At 26.3% G+C, this 23,734-nt stretch overlaps 2 protein-coding genes across 2 annotated transcripts in view; one reads left to right on the top strand and one right to left on the bottom strand.

The window, feature by feature from the left end:
* Window positions 1-22,373, top strand: part of LOC113554892 (cuticle protein 19.8-like) — a 28,290-nt gene extending 5,917 nt beyond the window's left edge. Inside the window, 4 exon segments of the mRNA XM_026958978.1 lie at window positions 5,397-5,464; window positions 10,485-10,574; window positions 17,747-18,067; window positions 22,021-22,373. Of these exon segments, the coding sequence (XP_026814779.1) occupies window positions 5,397-5,464; window positions 10,485-10,574; window positions 17,747-18,067; window positions 22,021-22,239 (698 nt within the window). The 3' untranslated portion in view covers window positions 22,240-22,373.
* LOC113554887 lies at window positions 13,838-15,392 on the bottom strand. The gene is made up of 2 exons (XM_026958973.1): window positions 15,292-15,392; window positions 13,838-14,191 (listed from the first exon to the last, which is right to left on the bottom strand). The coding sequence occupies exons 1-2, from the start codon at window positions 15,333-15,335 to the stop codon at window positions 13,852-13,854; spliced, it is 384 nt and encodes a 127-aa protein (XP_026814774.1). The 5' UTR covers window positions 15,336-15,392; the 3' UTR covers window positions 13,838-13,851.
* Window positions 22,374-23,734: the final 1,361 nt, after the last annotated feature.

Genomic DNA, 23,734 nt, shown 5'->3' with positions numbered 1-23,734 from the left:
TATAATATTATAACTTATCAAAATGAGAAGATTTTATTTAAATAAAAAAAAAAAAAAAAAAAAAAATGGTATATTCAGTTTATTGAACATTATACAATAAAATTGAAACACATTTTACATTTACACCAAATAAAATGTGTAGTATTAATTTACAGACATTTAATATAGAGCTATTAGTAAATATGATCTTGAATCAGAAATTTGTGTTCATTTTTTGAACGCTTGTATTTTAACATTATTTTTATAACACAATTAGTTTTGCTTTATAGCACAACGATTTTTTTGAGATAACTTGTGTATTAAACATTATAATATAAATTTTATGATTATATTATTGTATTTTTACAATTCATAATTTATGTTTATGTTAATGTATTTTATATGATAACCCTCAAATTTCCTTACAGTAAATACTTAATTTATTTCTACTGCAGCATTAGTTTACAATAAGAAATGTAAGTATTTATAAAAACTAATAAATAGTAAAAAAAAATAATATTGATGTTATATTATGTGTATTGCATTATTTTATTTTCACGATATAATTATGTAATATTATCATTGATTAACTAATAGTTATTATATTCATAATAAAATGGTATAATACTATGTATAAATAATGGGGATATTTAGTGTGATAAATAAACGATTACTTATTATTAAAAAGTAAAACACAATTATATTTTGGTGTATCTTGCTAATAACATCACGTCTAGTCTATATAATAATGTAGATACTTGTTTTAAATTTTTTCCGTGTCACATACTTAACAACATTATTGTTTCATTATTTTATTTTATTTACATAAGTAAAATAATTGAGATTATTAATTTGTTGGTGAATAAAAACAAATGGTACACCAAATTAATTATCTTTAACTTATTCTTCTTAAATCTTTTTTTTTTTTTTTGTTAGCCTTACTGCCTTAGTATATTGTGAAACATTTTTTTTTAACTTATATCATTATAATATACATATTTATACAATTCAATGTAAATCTATGATAACGATAAATAGTTTGTAATTTGTATTTATAAATTTCAAATAGTAATGATAAGCACGGACATTAGATAAGAGATACAAGTGGATTCAATTTTTGTTGTGAACACAATTTATTATAGTTTGATTATCATGTACATGCTTAAGTTTTAACTATGTTATGAAACAAGATTATCTAACCACAGAACAATAATTAATGATTAATATTATAGTTTCAGGCTCATGAACGTAGGTACTAAATGTAATATAGTTCATGGTATATTATTTGATAATCATTATTATTTCGTGGTAGTTAATTGGCATACATATTAAATTGCCGGTGATTGTGGACAGTCACAAGGTATCACAAACTTCTCAAACTCTCAATTTTACAAACATTTTTTTTTTTCAAAATTCAAATGTTTATTGTTATTCTTTTATAATGTTTATATGTTAATTAGTCTATTATTTTATTGCAAATTGAAATGTACGTTAGTATTCATAAATCCTAATGAAAAGGACCTCAAATAATTTCTCAAACTACTCGTATAGTAAAAAAAAAAAAATAATAATAATAATATTAGATATATTTAATACCAAAAGCTTCTGAGGATATAGTGTGGAATTGCAGTATAATAATTTATGAAATATAGCAATATTAGAATAGAATTTAGATTTAAATGTCCCAAATATTATGTACTTATTTTATAGAAAATATAATATGGTGTAAATAATGACGTAGATGAAAATAATAAGTAGGTTCATGATTTGGTCTGTTCAGCCAATCTCATTACAAATTGTCAAAAGGCAAGAATAATGTTTAATTCATAATTAAGTATTCTATAATGTATTACATTTATAACAGGAGTGCATATTTATGTAAACTATGTAATAACACAATCAGACCCGTTAAAGATTTACTATTGAAGAAATAATATTAATCTAATATTGAATACAGTAGAACTCGCTTAATGAGGACAAATAAGCAGAATCCATCCCGAACAAATGGACTCGTTACATTATACATCAGTTTATTAGAACATATATATCACCATCCGATATGTCCCAATTAAACGGATTTAACTGTACTACATGTTACATGTTACCTATTGATTATTACTGTTTAAATTTAAAGATACTTTATTGCTAATTATTTTTAGTAATTTGTTATGGTATCAGTCATGCAAAGTGTTTTATAATATATTTTATAATTTGTGCTTTGATATTTCCTTTAAATTACGTTTACTATTCAATAGCCATACTAATTTATGATCTGTATTCTGTATATATATATATTATAATATATAAGTAAATATTTATATTTACATTAAATATACTGAACACCGAGTATTATAATATTCATAAATATATTTTGATATATTCCCATTCGTTATTTTAATATTATATTAATGGGAATTAATTATGTTATATTGTAATAATGTATTTGTGTGTACATTAATGGTTTTGTTATTTTTTAATTTAACTATTAATCCCATTTGTGTACCCCATCTATAGGCTATCTATGGCTTGTTTTATATTATATGTCTGATAAAAGTTAAAAGTTATGATGTTGTATTATTGTTAGTAAACAGTTATAATATTCAAACAAAAAATGAAATGTTGTGATCATTTCCAACATATATGGGTTGTTTAATACATTAATACATGATATGTTGGTTTAATTAATTAATCTATGGTTTATAGTAATATTAATACATAGTTATGTTAAATGTACGGGTTCCATACATGTAAGTTGTTAGCATAATTTATTGTAGTTATAAAAAGTAGATGTAGACTCTTGATTTGAACAGAGGGGTCATAAAGTAACTGGTGATAATTAGATATTCAAAAAAATTGCAAAAAAATTAGAAAAAATTAAGTGCTCCCCTCCCTTCCAAAAAAATAAAAATTAATAATGTTCTGGTTACGTCCCCGACATAATTGTTATTGTTATTTTAATATTATACTGTATTCATTTATTAATGAGTAATATATTAATATTACATTGATAGAAATAACATCAATGTATTGTATAACAGTGGATTCAGTCTATCAAGTACGAACAGTTTGCTTGGAAACAATGAGACTCATACCAGGAGTTCATGCGAGTCATGATTGCGATCGTGTCTGGCGGTGCAGTGTGCTCGAGCGTATTGTTAATAACAGTAACGACATTCTGGGATCCTAGTACGAGTTACTTTCGATTTTTCTACTATTCGGCGCAATTTCTCTGTTTATGTAAATTTATGCAACTATTTTAGTAGTATAGGTAGTTACTATGATATGTATGTATAGAACACGAGTATACGAGTATAATATAGCAAAACTATCGATCATTGAACCAAATTTTAACGAAACGCCAAAATAGTTTTTATTCAATTTCGTGTATTAAATGAAAAAAATGAGCTTACCTTACTATACCGTAAGGTGCCAAGTGTACCTTGTCGCTGAGTGAGCTACTGCTAAGAGTTACATTTTAATTCAATGATAAAATATCATTGTATACGAAAAACGTTTCTGAGCAGTCGCCGGTCAGCGTTTCGTCAAAAATTGATTTTACGTAAAAAATTTCCGTTTCCACTTTATTTTTTGTTTTATTATTTTTTTAATTACTAAGAAAAATACTGATAACTTTTACTTTTAATCCAAAAAGTACCAATTAAATTCACTTTCCTATCAAAAAAGATATAAAAGTAGAAAATTTAATCATTTTTTTTTTATTACATGACCATCTTTAATAGGCAATAAAAATAAAAAATAAATAAAACTGAAAAAAATCAACATTCATTGCTCTACTTAGAATATAAATAAAATAGTGAAAAATATTCTTTATTATTTTTGATGGATAAAGTTACCAATTCTATACATTTAAAACTCACTGCTTTCATTAATACTCTGAAAAATTTGTTTTTTTCTAAATAAGATTAAGGTCTGCATCAACATATATTTGTAATAATTATTTTCACAGTTAATTTTTTCAAATAAAAATAAAGAAATAAAATATTTTTGAACGAAGCCAAGACTGTTTCTGTTTAACTAAAATATTGAAGACTAACAAGTACACAACTGATTTAAAAAAATTAGATTTGTTAGAGATCACCCCACAAAAATATTCATAGGTAGTATTAAAGTAGTATTAAAATATTAATATGCTTATATACTTTAAAGTTTAATAAGACAATTTTGGCGCATGTTTCGAAAAAAGCTTGTCTTGAATTGCCAAAAAAATAAAACAAAACGATGAGGTTTTTTAAATTTTGATAATTTTACATAGCTTAGTTTAACAAAGTTCTATAATATAAAAAACTCATATAATATAGGTAAAATAAAACAAAAATAAATTGTTTCAAACAACAAATAAATATATTTAATTAGTATAAATTGATCACTTTTGAATTGACTTTAAATAATCTATAATGCAATAATAATTCTTAATTTTATTCTTACAGTGTTTGACAAAAATAAACATAGGTAAATAAAATGATAAGTATATTGCAGGGAAAACTTAAAATAGTATAGTAAATGCTTTATATCAATGGTTTTTATTAAACATAGTTACTATGTATCTATAAAAAAAATCATATATTAGATTTAGGTAATAATTGTTAAATTTGAGATGAACTAACGATTATTTAGTAAATTTGACACTCATTATTTATCTGAAATTGTATAGTACAGTAAAAGTATACCTAAACTGTTGTGTGACAAATCACTCATTAGAAAGGATTATTTTTTAACTAATAAAGGGCGGTAACCGCATTAGACGCCAGCATATGAAAAAATAAGAAAATAATATAATATTGTCTATAACCGGTTCACATAAAATTCAACGCATTCGCTTAATTAAACAGATAGATTTAGAAGGGATGAATTTTGAACATACAGCAGTGTCCATAAATACGGAGCATCGATAAAGAACATCTATCAGTTTCAAACAGCGCAACTCGTAACAAACACACATCACAGTACAATTCAAAAATAAATACATAAAATGGCCGTTAAGGTACTTACATTATTTTTAATAGATTATCAAAAAATCCAATCACATTATTTTTTTTTTTTTTTAAAAACCACATTAATTTTATTACAGATGATCATTTTTGCCGCCTGCGTGGCCACCGCACTTGCTCAATACGCCGCCCCGGCATATCCAGCTCAAAACGCTTACGCTCAAGCTGAACACGCGTATGCCCCAACTCCGTACAACTTCGAATACAGCGTAAACGACCCACACACATACGACGTGCACAGCCAATCCGAGTACAGCGACGGAAACGGTTACGTCAAGGGAACTTACAGCCTTTTGGAAGCCGACGGTTCCACCCGCGTCGTCGAATACACCGCCGATGACCACAGCGGTTTCAACGCCGTTGTCAAGAACGAAGGTGGATACAAAGCTCCATCATACTCCGCACCAGCCTACAAGCCAGCTTACTCCGCACCAGCTTACTCTGCGCCAGCATACTCCGCTCCTGCCTACAAGCCGGCATACTAATTTTCTTAATCAAATCTTCCAACTTATTTTTAATTTTCTTCATTCTCATTTCAATTGTATTGCGTTCACATTGAACCATGGTTACAAACTTAAACATGACCATATTAATATGTAAAATACTTAGTATGACTATTGTATTTATTGTGTAAATATAAACATACAAATATGTATTTATTGTATATCTCCGTGTATTTTTATTTATTATTTATCATAGCGTTCGGTTCAAAACCTATCATCAAAATATATGCGGTCATAAATGGTCACTATATTAACGCAAGATCAAATCGTTCGTGGTATCTAAGTCTTATAAAATAATACTCCTTTATTAAAACATAACCGAAGTGCTATTCAGATGCACTAGTGACATAATAATAATATTTGCGTAAACGCATACATATGATTTTCACCGATCTATTAAATCTATTTTAACTCTTGTGGTCAGCTGCATATTCAAAATAGAAAGATAGAAATATCAGTAGTTTTTAAATGTATTTAATTGAAATTTATTAAAAATATAGACATATAGTTAATTATTTGAATTACAATAATTTATTTTTATTACTCTTACACAGCAGCAGTAAAATAGTGCTTAGTTCCTTAATGCTTAATGTGTTCGTATTTTGAACGTAATATAATTACTGCGGTAGTTTTAATGTCTTTATCATGGAGCTGCACGCATATAGTCTCGAATATCCTTCTGGTTACAATTAAAAAAAACAATAAAATATAAAAGGTTTTTCTTTATTTGACATTGCCATTTGTACACCTTGTCTAAATAAGGGTTATATTCTTTTTCTCGTTTTTGTGTCCTAGTATATTATAAGAATAACACATTTTTCATGACCATTTTTCTATGGACGAAATATATGTTTTTTTTTTTATAAAACCAAAATAAAATAAATCATTGATGCAAAATAGCTAAAGTAAACTGTGTACAATTAAATGCTTCATTAATATTGAGTATCAGTAATATTGTTACCAAATTGTATTGTCGTTAAAAAGTATTTTGAAAAAAATTCTTCTATAACTGCATTTTGTGAATGCTTCACGATTTTTTTACATTATAATAATACTACCTACTACCATAACGATAAATATACATATTATATACGAATATACAATATATAATCAACAATCGTATTGATATATTATAATTAATGATTTTAAGTTATATGACTCAATGTAGTCTAATCAACTTGTCCTTTATTTCAAATATAATATACATATTACAATATTCTATAATATTTTGACTATAATTTTCTATAACTTTATTATGATACATCAATACGATTCTGAGTGGAGATCAGCTTACTATATTAAGTTACCTAGTAGGTCTTTTTAAGTGAAATTACTTGCATAGTAGGTAGTACTCTAATTTAAGAATATATTTAATAACTATATTACTTAAGAGACAACTATAATATATTTAAATGGCTACACTCATTTTCTTTTTATACAATATTTTATTTATAATATTATATATTATATATCGTGATTTTTTTAACCACAGCGTTTATGTGTTAGTGTGTTACTGTATAATCTAAAGTAGAGATTCTTGTGTTTAAACTTCGAATATTGAGACGATAGATTTTTTTCCGATTAATAAGCATTTAAAGTTTTGAAAGAGAAGTAAAGTTGCAAGAGGTGTCCCATGAAGTTTGTAGTTCACTACTTCACCAACTATATTACACTAACTCTATCTAAACTTTAGAACTCACCCATAACTACTGAACTAATTATGTCTTATTTTGTAACACTATAAAATATTAGTAATTCAACTTAAAATATGTTATAATATATATATTATAAATATTTCAAAATTATTTATAATAATAATAAAAATAAAAAAATAAAAAATACGGAAATAAAAAGATGAAACACAATATATTATATTATAATATTGCAATTTATTATTGTATTCTAGACTTCTTGTAGTAATGGTATGAATAACGATTATGAGGTAACTCGTACAATTTGAATACATACGGTTTATATATAAGTAGTATTTATTAGTATGTACATTAATTAGTTGAAATTATATTGAAACATATTATATAAAAACTGGGTATTAGTCATTCCCTTATTTTCTTACCTAATGAATAACTCATGTGTATTCAATCAAATAAATTAGTATTTGATTAAAGCTCTTTAAAGTAATAAATTGAATATAATATCATAAATTCTGTTATATTATATGATAATGGCTACTAGGATATCACACGATTAATCTTGTTTTATGCTCTAACAAGCAATCAAAATTATTTTTAAAAAATTATTTTAATAAAATTATCAGAATTTAAACATTAAATCCATATAAAACAAATTGATATGCTATTCTCTATTTATGGCTTTATTAAAATTTAATAATAAGTAAAACAGTTGAATTTGTAGTAAAATGAGACAATTTTAGAAAAAATATAGTGAGCAAAAACTATATTTTCAGACTTTTTAGGAGATGAAAACCATAATTACTTTTAAAATCATATTTCATATCTATAATATGTAAAATGGCAATAATTTTTTCCTAAATTTATAATATTAGTCATACAATTGTATAATAATTCTAATAAGAATAATAAGATACAGTTATAAATTATAATATTAAATTCAAAAATATTTGAATATAATTAAAATAATTTGTAATTTTTGTTATAACTTTAAACGAAATAACGTTGGTCACGCGTAAGGACTATGAATGCTGAAGGCTATAAGCCACGGTTTGAGCATTGCTGTGATATAATAGTATCTCACGTTATTACTTATTAATATAATTACATAGGTGAAGAAATGTTAATCCCAACCTTCGCGTACCTTCATGCACGTAGATTATGTTCTATTGTAATATTATTCACAAAATTACAAAACTTAAAAAAGTGTACAATAAATAGCTATTGAACACAAAGATCAATATTAAAATCAGACAAATTATTACAAAATTAAAATATTGTAAATACATATTTAAAAGCATTTGTAATAAAGGTTAACATAGTATTGACGTAACCACTTTTTATCGTTGCGTTATTAATCTGCAGTATTATATTTAAAAAAATTGTTTGTTTTTAATTTCATCAGCTGTGGCTCTTAAAATAATTATTGTGGACTCATTATTTTCATTCGTTAGTAGAAGATAATATTAGTAATATTTTATCACTACTCTTATAATAAATATTATTGTATTATAATAATTACTAATATTGTAAATAATTAAATAAACAAAAAAAACTAAAACTATAATATTTTCGATTATTGTTAATAAATATGTAATATACGTTTGAGAATAAGGAAATATAATAAAAACAACTTTTTGAATTCACGGGTAGCATTAATCTAGCAACAATAAAATATTGAGTTACACCTGTTTTGATGAGTCAATTTATCGATTAAAATACAAAAACAGGTTTTTACATTTAAATTTAACTGTAGATACAGCTTCTCTCGATAGATGTGAGCATGATACGGAGCAAGATGTTGATAATGTATCGCTAACATTACTATAATATTTAGATCAATCATTATACGTTGTTGAGTTGTGAAAAACAATGTTATATCTATGCATACATAATACAAAATACAAATACTGTATAATTTAATAACCTAGAATTTATTTGTACCTGAGTGTACAAATATGCAATTCTACAACTTTTAAAACGCTTATTTGCAGGTAAATGAATATAAAGAAGGTTAAATTTTCACATGATCTATATACTATTTCATTATATTGATTTTGTAACATACATTAGGTAAATTTAAATTTACAGTTCCCAATAATTATCAGTGCATAATTATTATCTACTCCGAGGACATATTAGGTAGCGAGATGCGTGTTAAGTGCAATATATAATGTTTTAATAATATAACTTGAAAAAAATTGAAAGTAAAAACGAAATCAGAATCAAATTTTGTTATTATTTTAAAATACTAAAATTATTTCAAAAATAAACTCATTTTAATACATATCAATTTAATTTAAATTAAACCATTAGTGAATAATTAAACATTTATAATATGTAAATTTTTATTCAGTAATATTGCAGTAATAACTTATACATATAATTTTGTGTTTTAATTATTGTTTCAAAATGTAGCTCTTATTAAAACTGTTCCAAAATCCCAAAATAAAATTTACAGAATTATCTTATTATAAGTATTTTAAAATAGTAACATACGAGTGTATAACATTATCACGTATAGAATGTAAATATTAAGTATGCCAAATAAATAAACAGTTAACAAAATCTATAGTAACATTATGTCACATCACATAATAATTAGACCACGCTATACGAAATAAAAATATGAATTGGAAAGGGTTATACTATTCCTGCAAATATAGGAGGTAACCATTTAGTGATTGAAATTATAATACTAATAATATATTGACTACAACCGGTTCAAGTAATAATAATAAATTTGGAAATATTTACAAACCAATATTGATTGGAAGGGTAAAATTAAAAATTGTCATTCAACATAAATAGGGAGAATCAATAGTCAATAGCTATCAGTTTCAAACAGCTGAACTAACAAGAACATACACAGCACAGTTCAAAAAAAAAATAAATAAAAAATGGCAGTTAAGGTGCTTAATATATTATTTTCAATAAATTTACTATACCATAAATCTCTATATATAACAATTTATTGTTATTTAAACTAAATTATTTTATTCCAGATGATCATTTTTGCCGCCTGCGTGGCCACCGCACTTGCCCAATACGCCGCCCCGGCATATCCAGCTCAAAACGCTTACGCTCAAGCTGAACACGCGTATGCCCCAACTCCGTACAACTTCGAATACAGCGTAAACGACCCACACACATACGACGTGCACAGCCAATCCGAGTACAGCGACGGCAACGGTTACGTCAAGGGAACTTACAGCCTTTTGGAAGCCGACGGTTCCACCCGCGTCGTCGAATACACCGCCGATGACCACAGCGGTTTCAACGCTGAAGTTAAGAAAATTGAAGGACATAACCATGGTTACAGTGCACCTGCCCCAGCCTACAAGCCAGCTTACTCGGCACCCGCATACTCAGCACCCGCACACTCTGCACCTGCTTACTCAGCTCCTGCTTACTCAGCTCCGGCCTACAAGCCAGCATACTAATTTTTTTAGTAATATTACCTTTTTTCATCATTTTTCATATTTTCTTTGTGCCTTTCTCAACTATAAAGTTCACACTGAATCATAGTCGTTCACTTTAAACATTATCACGTTCATATTTAAAATATTTAGCATAACTACTGTATTAATTTTGTAAATATATACATACATTTACTGTACCTATATTATATCTGCCTTTTTATTTTTTCATCATTTATTATTAACTGATACCCACAAAAACAAAACATAATTTTGATAATATGCTGTAACAATTTTATTAAAAAACAAATGTTTCAAATTTTCTTTTAAAGAAATTTAATTATGGGTTTTAGAATTGTTCTGGTTCAATATGTATCGCCGAATATACTATTGGTCTTGGTAACTTTAGTTTTAAAGCTAAAGCAAAAAAAGTAAAAACAAAGGTAGGTTATAGAGCTTATATTTATTATTAAACTTAAATTGCTGATTGGTTTACTTATATCTAAAGATATTGCTATAAAATATGCTAATTTTGATAACCATCCATCAAAAATCCTTCGGGTTTCACATATCTAAATTATTTATATTTAATCTTAAAATCCAGTATACGATAGAAATCAGAAAAATGTATAAATAACTTGTATCTACTAATATATAAACTGATTTCAATGATATAAAATTATTGATAATATCTAAAATTTCAAAATGTTCCATACAAATGACGATAATACATAAATAACGCAACTCTTGATATTTTATGAGTTTATAATTAGAACGCACCGGAGTGTTACACCATTAAAATAAGCCTAAAAAATAATTCTTGTATATTAATTATTATAATAATCTACAAATATATATATATATATATGTTGCCTTCTGTGGGACATAGACCTAAGCAACTACAGGGCTACTCAATCTGCTGAAGCTATATCAAGCAATATTATAATATGTACTGTTAGCATATTAGAAATACTTGTAAGTGATGCTTATTTATACGGTGAACAAGTAAACTTCATTATACAAATATTGTTATATTGAGTTTAAATTGATGTTGGTGTGTATTTTAATGAATTAAAAAGGCCTTTTATTGATTTTCAACGTTTTATTATTGAAAAATTCACTAATACAAGTAAATATAATATTCGTCCGTCAACTATATTCGATTGACATGGCATTAATGTTAATTTATTCACCTAACAAGACAATCAAATATAATTACGAGTATATTATACAATAGGGGTGGCCAACTTTAATAGACTTGCGATTGACCTCTGAGATTTTCTAGGCTGTCGCAATCGACTAAAAAAAAAAAAGGCTAAAAAAAAAAATATGTTTGATATATATTATGTACATGCATGTTACACTTCTTTTATTCGATATCTATGTATAATCTCGCTTTTCATAGTTATTTATTGCATTTTATAAATAAAATTTTTATATTCGTTGATATGAAGATATACAAATTTACAGAAAAAATTCAAAAATTCAAGAAAATACGAAAAGAAGTCGCGATTGACTCAAATTCATCTTGCGATCGATTGGTTGGCCACCCCTATTATACAATACTTACATACCATAACCAATATTAATGTACGTTAAGTGAGTTTTAAACAAAAATTAAAATGTATACCTACGCAGCCAGAACAATTTAAAATTTATTTTAACAGAAAAGCACCATATAACTGCCTAAAGTAAATTTATTAGCCTAACCTAACAAGTATATACTGTTAAATCAAAATATTTTATATTATTATTTAATTGTATGAGTGACATCATTTTTTTTAATTAAACTTTTCAAACTTTATAATAAGTAGGCATGAATTCCATACTTATTTTTAAATAAAATAATTTACTAGCGATTTCAAACGTGCATTAAGAAATACACAAGAAATAAGAGAATTCACAAATAACTCCACCCGTTTTTAAACTATATTATACATTTAAAAATTTAATCGTTAAAATGAAAATAATTTCTTTTAACTTTAAATATTTATTCAATTCAAAACGAATAAGTTAGTGATAAATTTAATTCTTGATAGTTGTTGGTAGTTAGAAAGTTAAAAAATAATAATCAATTGTTTTGTTATTTCGTAAATAAAAAACTGCGGTGTTATATATTATATTTTGCAGGAAAAATGGACTATCGTTTATCGGACAAATGGACAATGTATAATACTTAATTTGTATGTATAATTCACGCCGCACAATAAGTTGCCAGCTGTTTATAAAATTCACGAGTCCAGATAGAAAAGTGTATATTAAAATGTTTTTTTTTGTATTCATTACTTGTATATGCAATTATATTTAGATGACATTACGTAATATACTTCTTTAAGTTTATTCTTATAGAATTTTTAAATTTTTAAATATTACTTTTACATTTTACTTTTAATTTGAACACGGGAAAAACTTTTACAAGACTACATTATACACGATTCCACTGCACAAATACTCTAATATTAAAACTCGCATACTAACTATAAAAAAAACATTTTGATAAGCTGACAACTCATTTTTCATTTTTTTTTATGAAATAATATTGACATGGCGGTAATTAAAAGTATAATATCGAGAATTTAATATAAATATGTGTTTCCAATGTAAACAAAAACAATAACCAATTGTACTTTTCCTATAATTGGTTAGTATGTTTTGTAATATTATTTTATAAAATACATAATCGACATTAGTAAATAAGACAAAACTTATTAAAATGATTGTAAACTTTTTATTTCCATTTAATGTTGCTAATATACAATGACAATTTTATTTTGATTTTAATTTCTATAGTTTAAAGTTATAATAATCTATTTACTATGGTCCAGTGGCTACCGACGGCGGTAGGGGTGGTTAGGTACACCTTCCTCGTAAACAAAACACGTATAATGATTTCTTTTATGATGGAATATTACATTTACACATGGAATAAACATTATATATATATAAGTAGTACCTTTCTATAAACCAATTCTGCTTACGCCATTGATATGGTCAAAGTAAAATGCTTTGCAAGATGGTATTTGAATATTTCTGCAAGTATATACAGGCCGAGTATGATGTTATGTATCACAATGCCAGATAACCTACATTAATCGTAATAATATAGTACCTATATATCATTTTACGTAACGTAACATATTAAACAACAAATAAGTAATAAATGTACAGAATTATTTGATTTAATATTTATTTAAATAAAAAACCAATTATAACATAATTTTACAAACAAGCAGTTAAGTATTTTTGACGATTTAGGTGTTTCTCAATGTCGACCAAGGTACTTATAACAAGGTTATGGATGAACATTTTGATAATTAATATGTGTTGTACGTGACTCGTCTGTTAGTCGGGGCAGAGTAAGTTGCGTAAGCAATAGGAGCGGAATAGGAAGAACAATATACGGTAGCTGGGGCGTTGTGTGGTGCGTTGTAACCGTGGTTATATTCTTTGATTTTCTTGACTTCGGCATTGAAAGATTGGCTCTTGAGATCGTTTGTGTTTGGGTAGTATACACTGTATTCAATGTATTCGAAGTTGTAAGAGATTGTGTGCTGTAGAACGTATACATGGTGTGCCGGGTGCCTGGGTAAGATGAAGTTGCACGTATTGGGCAAGTGTGATGGCCACGCAGGCTGCAAAAATGATCATCTGCAATTAAAGCGTTAAAATTAAAAATGCAAAAATGAACATGTTTCTAATTTTATGTTTTCAGATACATTATTTAACAAATAAATGAGCACCTTAACGGCCATTTTGAATTTTTTTTAACGGTTTTTTTTTTTTTTTGGTTTTAAGATGACTTAAAACAGAAATCTCTTTACTACTGGTTCTTTATATTTATGTCAACTATTCATTAAAATTGCATCTCTTCCAAAACGGCATATTTTAAACGCATATTATTATATTCTATTACGACCGGTTAACTAATCTACCAATTATTTTCGTACTTTAAACAATTATACATTTACCACACCCGTTTGTTAATTATTCCCTTTCAATCAAGTGATAGAATATAATATGTAGCAATTTCTTGTCATTCGGCAAGACATTATATAAGTATAGATTCAAATTACAGGTTCTAATACAGATAAATCATACACAATTTTTTGAAATGTTTATAAATCTATTAATTAAAACACTTTTTTATGAGTTAAATGCTCTTAAATAAGAACATTTAATTTATTTGAATCTGTAAATAAGCTCTGAATCTGTAATTTAAAATGACACAAATTGTATAGATTCTACTTGAGAGTAAAAGGCTGAATAGGTATAAAGCAAAAAGGTACGGTAACTACTAACTATACGTTATATATAACTGTTTGAAACAGAAAAAAAAATAATTTATAACTGGCTATAATATATGTGTATATATGTTTAAAATTAAGTTATCAGAAACAATGAGATAACTATATCCAATAAAGTAGTATAGATATTAACTCTTATTAATGAATATACATATCAGTTTAATGAAGTTTAACCAAAAAGCACACAAGCTGCAACATTATTAAGTATTCTTAAAACATGATGGCCATTAAGGTACATACGATTTTTGTTTGATAAATTATCTAAAAACTATAATCACAACATGTTTATTTAACAATTTTAATTGAAAAATGTCGATAAAAAAGATGAAAAATAAATATGTTTGATTGTTGTTATTGAAGTGCAGTTGATTCTTTTTTTCATCGACTACGTTACCAACACACTTGCCCAATACGCCACCTCAACTTACCCAGCTACCATTCTTACGCCACAGAGCACATAATCCCTTGCCATTTCAAGTACAGTGTAAATGACCCACACACTTATGGTGTTCACAGCTAGTCTGAATACAGCAATGGACACAGCAATGTTAAAAAATGTTACATCCTTCTGGAAATCTAAGATTTAACTCACGTTATACTATAAACTAATGACGACTGCTGTGATTTTTAACAATAAAGGCAAGAAAATTAAAGCACATATTATATACATTACAAAGCACCATACATCATTATAGTTCTTTGGTTCCAGTCTAGGGATATGATATAGGTATGTGAATAGGCAGAATTGTACCCATTCCACTGTCTAAACTCATTAAGGGCTTACTATTGTATTTTTGTATCATTGTAATTTTGTTTACGAAATAAAAGAAAAAATATTTTTATTTATTTCTAATTTTTTTAATAAATAAAATATTATTATGAAAATAATTTTATCATATTTGATAGCATTTCGATAATACATATTTTTGGAACAAGCAGAAACAAGTTATAACAAGTAGTCGTTACTTAAATTAAATATTAAGTCAATACAAAAAATGTATAGATTACGACAACAAATAATAAACACGTGACTTAAAATATATTAATCAGTACAAACAGTTTATATATTTTTTTATAAACTGTATAAGTATTTTCTAATGTAGCTAAATTTGTTTAATACTTGAAAAACTAGTACATTGTAAATGTTGGTATTACATAATTATTGATGTTCAAGTAATAATAAATATACTTATTAATTATATATTACATAATGTTGTAATATATTTATATATATTAATATAAATTTTAACCCAATATCGACGACGAATAGAAATATGTTCATGGTAATAAATATTAGGTATGTAATAATTAATAAATATGTTAAATAAATAATGCATTCATACGATCTACGAACTTGAATTGTGTATTATATTGTTAAGTTTTATTAATTAATTTTAGCTTTAATTTCGTTTGATTTGTCCATATTTAATATAAAAATAAAATATAATTTATTCATACAATATATTTTTAAATGAGCAATTATATTCATTTTTTTAATACATATTTCCTTGAAAATGTATTTTAATATTATAATTTTAAACTATTATGCTTTTTTTATATCCTACAACTATTTAAACAATTTATAAACTGACATCTAAGATTTCTACATCAAATTTAAAATAAACACAAAATTTATTCAATAAATTTTATCCTTTTTAACTCTAGGTGTATGAAATTGATACAAAATAAAACTTTTATCAATCAAAAGCTATCATAATAATTATGTGCTACATAAAACTTGAAAGTGATATAAAAATACAAATATAAATTTCAAATCTCATTATGTTTAATTTATAGTTTACTTAAATTTATTTTTATTTATTATTTAATTTTATTTATTCACCATGATATATACCTTTAAATTAAATTTGTTGTAAGTAATTATATAATTTGAGAATAAATATTTTTTATTGGTTTAAGGAAGATTTTAACCAAATATTTTGGACAGGTAAGGTAAAAATAAACATGGATAATATTCAAAATAAATTAAATAAGATTAATTTTATTTAGAATCGTGTTATAGAAACAATCGTATAGTTCAAAATATGATATGTTAACGGAAAACAATATCTAAAAAAAAAAAAATTAAGCTAGTTATACGGGTAAATTTTTATTTAATTAGTTTGACATTGTGATATTAAAATGTTCTATGTTTAAGTTATATTACGACAAAAAAAAAAAATCAACCAGTAATTAAATTTGTTTGCAACTCTATGTATGCTAATAATAGTTCTTTTAAATTTTCATTGACAAATGAGTAAATACATATAATATTGTAAAGTACTATGTACCTGTTAAGAAAAAGGGAAATCGAAAGCCATTTTAATGAACTCTCTGAATAAATGTAAAAATATATTTTAAAATACATTTAAAATAAGTAGGAGAGCTTAAAATGAATAAGTGTTACCATTAGACTGAACAATATAATTATTTAGAGGGCGGTAGCTACAAAAGTGTTAAAATACTAAAAATATAATAATACATTAATGCACAACCGGTTTCAATCAGACATAATCTGCATTTATCTATTAAGTAATTATAATGTGTAATTGGAAGGGAAGTAATCAAGACATTCATTTTGTTTAAATACGGATGATCAATAGTGATTTTTCTATCAGTTTCAATCCAAAGAACCAAGCAAATACAGTAAAGTTCAAAAAATCAAAAAAACAAAAATGGCAGTTAAGGTATTTAGATTTTGTTTCAATGAATCAAAGTTTTATTTTGAACAATATTTCTCGAGTTGCTAACAGTTTATATATTTTTGGTTAAATATTGTGTTTTAAATTATAACCAGTATTATTATAATATCAATGCGTATTTCAGATGATCATTTTCGCAGCCTGCGTGGCCACCGCACTCGCTGAATACGCCGCCCCAGAGCACTCGTACGAGACCCCGACTCCGTATAACTTCGAATACAGCGTAAACGACCCACACTCATACGACGTCAAGAGCCAATCCGAACACAGCGACGGACACGGCAACGTCAAGGGATCGTACAGCCTTCTGGAATCCGACGGTTCCACCCGCGTCGTCGAATACACTGCCGACCACAGCGGTTTCAACGCCGAAGTCAAGAAAATCGAAGGATATAGCCACGGTTACAGCGCACCGGCTTCGGCTCACAAATCTGCCCCGGCCTACAAACCAGCATATGCTGCCCCAGCACACTCATACGCTGCTCCAGCTCACTCTTACGCCTACGCTGCCCCAGTTCACTCTTATGTAGCCCCAGCCCACTCTTACGCTTACGCTGTCCCAGCTCACTCTTACGCCGCCCCAGCTCACTCGTACTCTGCCCCGGCTTACAAACCAATCGCATACAAGACATATTAATTTTTTTTTTATTTAAGGATTCCAATTTTTTAAAATGAATATTGTACTACTTGACATATAAGTCATCTATTCTACTGTACCAATATCTGATCATGTCTAATTTATTAAATTGTTAATTAAATAATAAAACATTTGAATTTTAAAATATATTTTTTTTCAAAATAGAAACTAGTACCTCCTTAATTCCTTAATTCTTCACAATCTGATAATATGATGCATATGAATAATCAAGAAAACCACCAAACAAGTTTTGAATTAAGTATAAAATATAAGTATTTTATTCATGTAAATATAAAACCGTATTATATAAAGCCAGCCAAGAATTATACAATAAGCAATTTTAGTTATAAGTTATATTCCTAAGTTTCATTAAATTTTTGAAATTTTATTATATGGATTACAACTAGAGCTCAATATTTATTAGGAATTAAAAATTATATTATATATTATGGGATTTATTATACATAATATTATAATCATTATGGTTATAGCTGTATAAAAAATTTCATATTCAAATTAAGGAAATAATTCGAATAATTCATATGTATATTTTTGTTTGGTCAGCAATTTTAGACATACCTATACTTGATCAAATTTGTTTAATGTTGTAATTATTGATTGATTAAGCGTTAAAAGTTATTGCTAAATATTTATATAAGTAATTGCTGCTTATAATATAATTATCATAACAAAAAGGCTATTTTTGACAAATAAAGAATTCAAAATATTTACATTTATAATCATTGTTTTAAATTTATAATGATAAATTATTAAATATTTGTCTGTAAATTAAATACAACATATTTCAAAAATTTATCTTCATCCATTGAAAAATATCAAATGTTCATAATATTCCGTACTTTTTACATTTGAAATTAAAATATTGACAAAATTAGTGTAAATCACGAAAGTTTTCAAATCAATAAAAAAAAAATACACGTATTTTTATTAGAATTAAAAAAAAAACAAATAGTTATTACGTAAAATAATTAATGTTTAAACAATAAATTTAGTATCTATACGTTTAAGAACTTATCCTTAAATGGCTTTTTTTATTTTGTTTTTATTTAAAAAAACATCAATCATAAAAACTTGAAACCTAGCCTAAACATATATCAAATAATTATTTGTATATAAAATATATGATGTTTAAAAAAATGCGTTCAATATAATGATAATAATTATAAAAAAAAAAAAAATACTAATGGTAAAATTAATAAATTATAAAATACCTTAAAAAATATAAATTTTCAGAGGTCTTAAAAAGAAATTTATTTCGTATGCAATAATTTATGACTGTATTCAAGTTTAACAGATTCATTAGACCAACCTATTCAATTACGAGGTACATTTAAAACCTAGTATACTGCAGATTGATTTCACGGATTTTTAATTACAATAGGTCGCATTGTAATAAAGTATATCAAAAAGTTCGGACAGGATATATAGTCGGCAGACAACCCAATTCACTTCACACGTGCCAAAGTACAAGCTATATTTTATTACTTTTTGAAAGCAACGCTTAATTTTAATTAAAAAACTATATGGATTAGAGTTTAATTAATTACTATGTTGTTTGAGAAAAACATTTTATTATTTTAAAAACATAAAATCTTAATACACCAATATAGAGCATAATATGAAGATATTGTGTACTGAAGGCTTGAATAGGTTCATCTTAAAATAGCTTTAAATTAATATAAATGAAAAATATATCATGTAAATAAAATGTGTTACTAAAAAGTTTTAAGTCTCTATAATTAAACATTTCTAAATAATAAAATATTAAATAAAAAATGTTTTATTTAGTTTAAATATCTAATATAATATTACTTTATCACATAATAAATTAAACTTTAATCAAAGAATTATGCTTCCTTTTTCTCATAAAATAAAATAATTACATCTACAAATATTTATAAAAAATATGTGACCAACTTTACATTCAATTTTTAAGTTTTTTTCATAAACATTGTACATATATTTATATTTAATTGAAAAAAATATAGAAGAATTAAAATATCTATTGATAACACATAACATTTTGAAAATTTAGAAATTTCTAAAAAATATTTATATGTATAATTATATTTTGCGAACTAATTAATTCTCTACATTTACTTGTTAATATTCTTTTCATTTGTATTTTTATCCCTATCCCCAATATCATCATTTAATAAAGTGGAACAAAAATTGAAATACAAACACCTAAAATGAAAAAAAATGATGACTTTTCATTATGTTGATCATTTCACAACATGCAAATAACAAATGACATTTTCAAAAAACACAGACAATACAATGAACACAAAGTTATCTATTTCATTTAAGAATGTTTAGGACTAAATCTAGTGAACTAAAACAAAACTACAAAATTCTTTAATCAAATCAAAATATTCGATTAAATATACCAAATATTACTATACTACAATTATAATTATATCACATAAAAAAACCATTCATATTAATATTATGAATATGTATCTTTATTTTATCTTTGAGTTTATAAGTAGATTTTATGATACAACTTATAAGGTCAGCATACACATAAGTTTAGGTGACATAACCTTAATAATTAAAAATATTTATTTATATCATAGCTTATGACCTAGCCGTCAAAGTCGATAATAAGATCGATAAAATAAAATAAAATAAAATTGCTAAGTTCATAACCATATTTAAAATTTAAATTCTTTAAGCACTGATCGACAATATTTCGGAGATATTTTATCTCACATATTTTCGAATATTGTAAAATTCTAATTCTAATTTAAATCATTTCAGCTAAGTGATTTGAAAAATTGAGTGTTTGACTTGATACATGAATTCTTAATTTATTATACCTAAAACCTAATAATCAATAGTTAGTTATCAATAGGCAATTGGCATTGAATCGATTTAAATAATAATTAGTTGTGTGGTTTATTTCCAAAATTACTAACTTAATTTTAGGTTTGAGAATAATTTTTAAAATATAAAAATCCTTCAGCATCTCAATGAAATGATACGACGTCGTGTATTTATGTCTGTCCAAATTATTGGAAAGGAACATTACGCATAAATAAGGTAACAAAATTGGTCTTAAACAAGTAAAAATATGAAAAAATAATAATATACATTAAATATTATAACCGGTTATAACATAATGTAATGATACAACTTCACAAAATTAAATTATTTGGTAGGGAGGCAATTATAAATTTACGTCAACATAAATACAGAGAATCACTGGACAGTTGCTATCAGTTTCCATCCACAGATCAAAGTACACACAATACAAAAAAAAAACAACAACAATGGCAATTAAGGTATTTGGATTCCGTTCAATAATGTAATAGACTCTATTTTTGATTTCGTTGTTGCAATCGCTTTTTTTTTTTTAAACAGACGATTCAAAATTTGTTAAGTTAAAATTCTGTATTTAATATATACATATTGTATTATACTTTTAGATGATCATATTCGCCGCCTGCGTGGCCACCACACTCGCCCAATACGCCGCCCCAGCTTACCCAGCACACCACGCTTACGCCCCAGAGCACTCGTACGAGTCCCCGACTCCGTATAACTTCGAATACAGCGTAAACGACCCACATTCCTACGACGTCAAGAGCCAATCCGAACACAGCGACGGACACGGCAACGTCAAGGGATCGTACAGCCTTCTGGAATCCGACGGTTCCACCCGCGTCGTCGAATACACTGCCGACCACAGCGGTTTCAACGCTGAAGTCAAGAAAATCGAAGGATATAGCCACGGTTACAGCGCACCCGCTTCGGCTTACAAATCTGCCCCGGCCTACAAACCAGCATATGCTGCCCCAGCTCACTCTTACGCCGCCCCAGCTCACTCTTATGCTGCACCTGCCGCATACGCCAAACACTCGTATGCCGCCCCAGCTCACTCTTACGCTGCCCCAGCTCACTCTTACGCCGCCCCAGCTCACTCTTACGCCGCCCCAGCTCACTCGTACGCCACCCCAGCCCACTCTTACGCCGCCCCTGCTTACAAACCGGCTGCATACAAAGCTTACTAAAAATGTATTGTCAGTAATTTAATTTTTTTTTTTACGCCAATCTTTAATTTTTTACTATGGAATACGGCTCTTTTGTCTTACCATCTAGAGCTGGACATAAACTATTGTGTATTTTGTTTTATTGTAATTAATAAAATAAATTATTTCAATCACGATAACGAGTCATTTTTATTTCTATTCTTTACAATTAGTTATAATTTAGAGTTGGATCATTTTATGTGAACGTCGAATGTATTATATTTAAAAAACATTTTATTTATTTATTAAAATAAACGTGTAATTATAGTGCACAATATTCAAGTACACAGCCTATTATGATATTATAAAAATAAATACGTCTTTATGGCCTTCTTATGACTAGTCATGAGTATAGGTGTTATACTACTTTATAAATACAATTTAAACAATTTTAAATAAATACTACAACTGAAAATCTATAAGAAAATATTAGAGTATAATTATAAATATATAGGTATAAGGAAATGTGTACAAAATTAATTTAGAGATGATAGATATGTTTTTATATTAAATAGATCAAAATAATTCAATTTTTACATTCTTAGGAGATACGAGTTATGAGGTTATCATAACCATGTGTGGTGGGTTAATCTTGAGAATGTAGTACAACAATTACATAAATATCTTATGGACAAAAAAATATATTAGTTACAGTAACTCAAAAAAAAAATTTGATTCTATTTAAAATTGTTGATATTAAATCAATCTGTAAATTAACGCCTTAAGTAAACAATTCTAAATTAAGACTACCTATTTTGAATATTTTTAAGAGGTATAATTAAAGAAAGGATAATGTCATTACTGTTTGCATTGTCTTATATACAGTGTATAAATTGTCTCTAGATACGATCAAACGATTAAATAAGATCGATTTGTGAAAGGTGCTATAGAATTGAGCAATATACAATTTTTACAGATGTGGTTATACCATATCACTAACCATATAATACTCAGTTGTATTTCCTTATTAAAGAACAATGGAAGTGTTTTTTATTGACATTTACTAATTGTTTTAATTAATAATGATCTAATATACGTAGCTATTATACTCAAAACATACTATGAGTCATAAGATTGACACTTTTAATCAATAAATTGAATACAGTGAAATCAGTTACAAATACTATTATACCTATATTATATATAACTTTGAATTTTTTGATTTTGCCGTGTCAATATCTTGGTTTTTACACACGATAATAATTTTGGATTATAATTCTTGCAAAAAATACAAAAGACGTAGATGTGTTACTAGATTTGTGTGATACACGATTGCACACGCGTTATACGTTATTGTTAATACTGCCGCGATTCATTGTTCCATCCACTTGTCAACGTTCGTCGTTTATAGGATACAGGGGTGTATTGAAGCGTAAACGGCACATGCTCATAAAAATCCATAACAATATTTATGAAGCATTGTGCATAAGCGAAAAAAAATATTAACTTTAAAAGTATACGGTTAGTATAGGTACCA

Source organism: Rhopalosiphum maidis, chromosome 2 (genome assembly GCF_003676215.2).
Source record: "Rhopalosiphum maidis isolate BTI-1 chromosome 2, ASM367621v3, whole genome shotgun sequence".
Taxonomy (NCBI): Eukaryota; Metazoa; Arthropoda; class Insecta; order Hemiptera; family Aphididae; genus Rhopalosiphum; species Rhopalosiphum maidis.
Note: the sequence above shows the minus strand (reverse complement) of the source record. Positions and strands in the feature narration are given on the sequence as shown.

Coding starts and splice junctions, on each gene's coding strand:
- LOC113554887 (XM_026958973.1), bottom strand. CDS start 15,335: ATGGCAAGGGATTATGTGCTCTGTGGCGTAAGAATGGTAGCTGG. Junction 14,192..15,291: donor GGCGTAAGAATGGTAGCTGG/GTAAGTTGAGGT, acceptor TCATTTTTGCAG/CCTGCGTGGCCATCACACTT.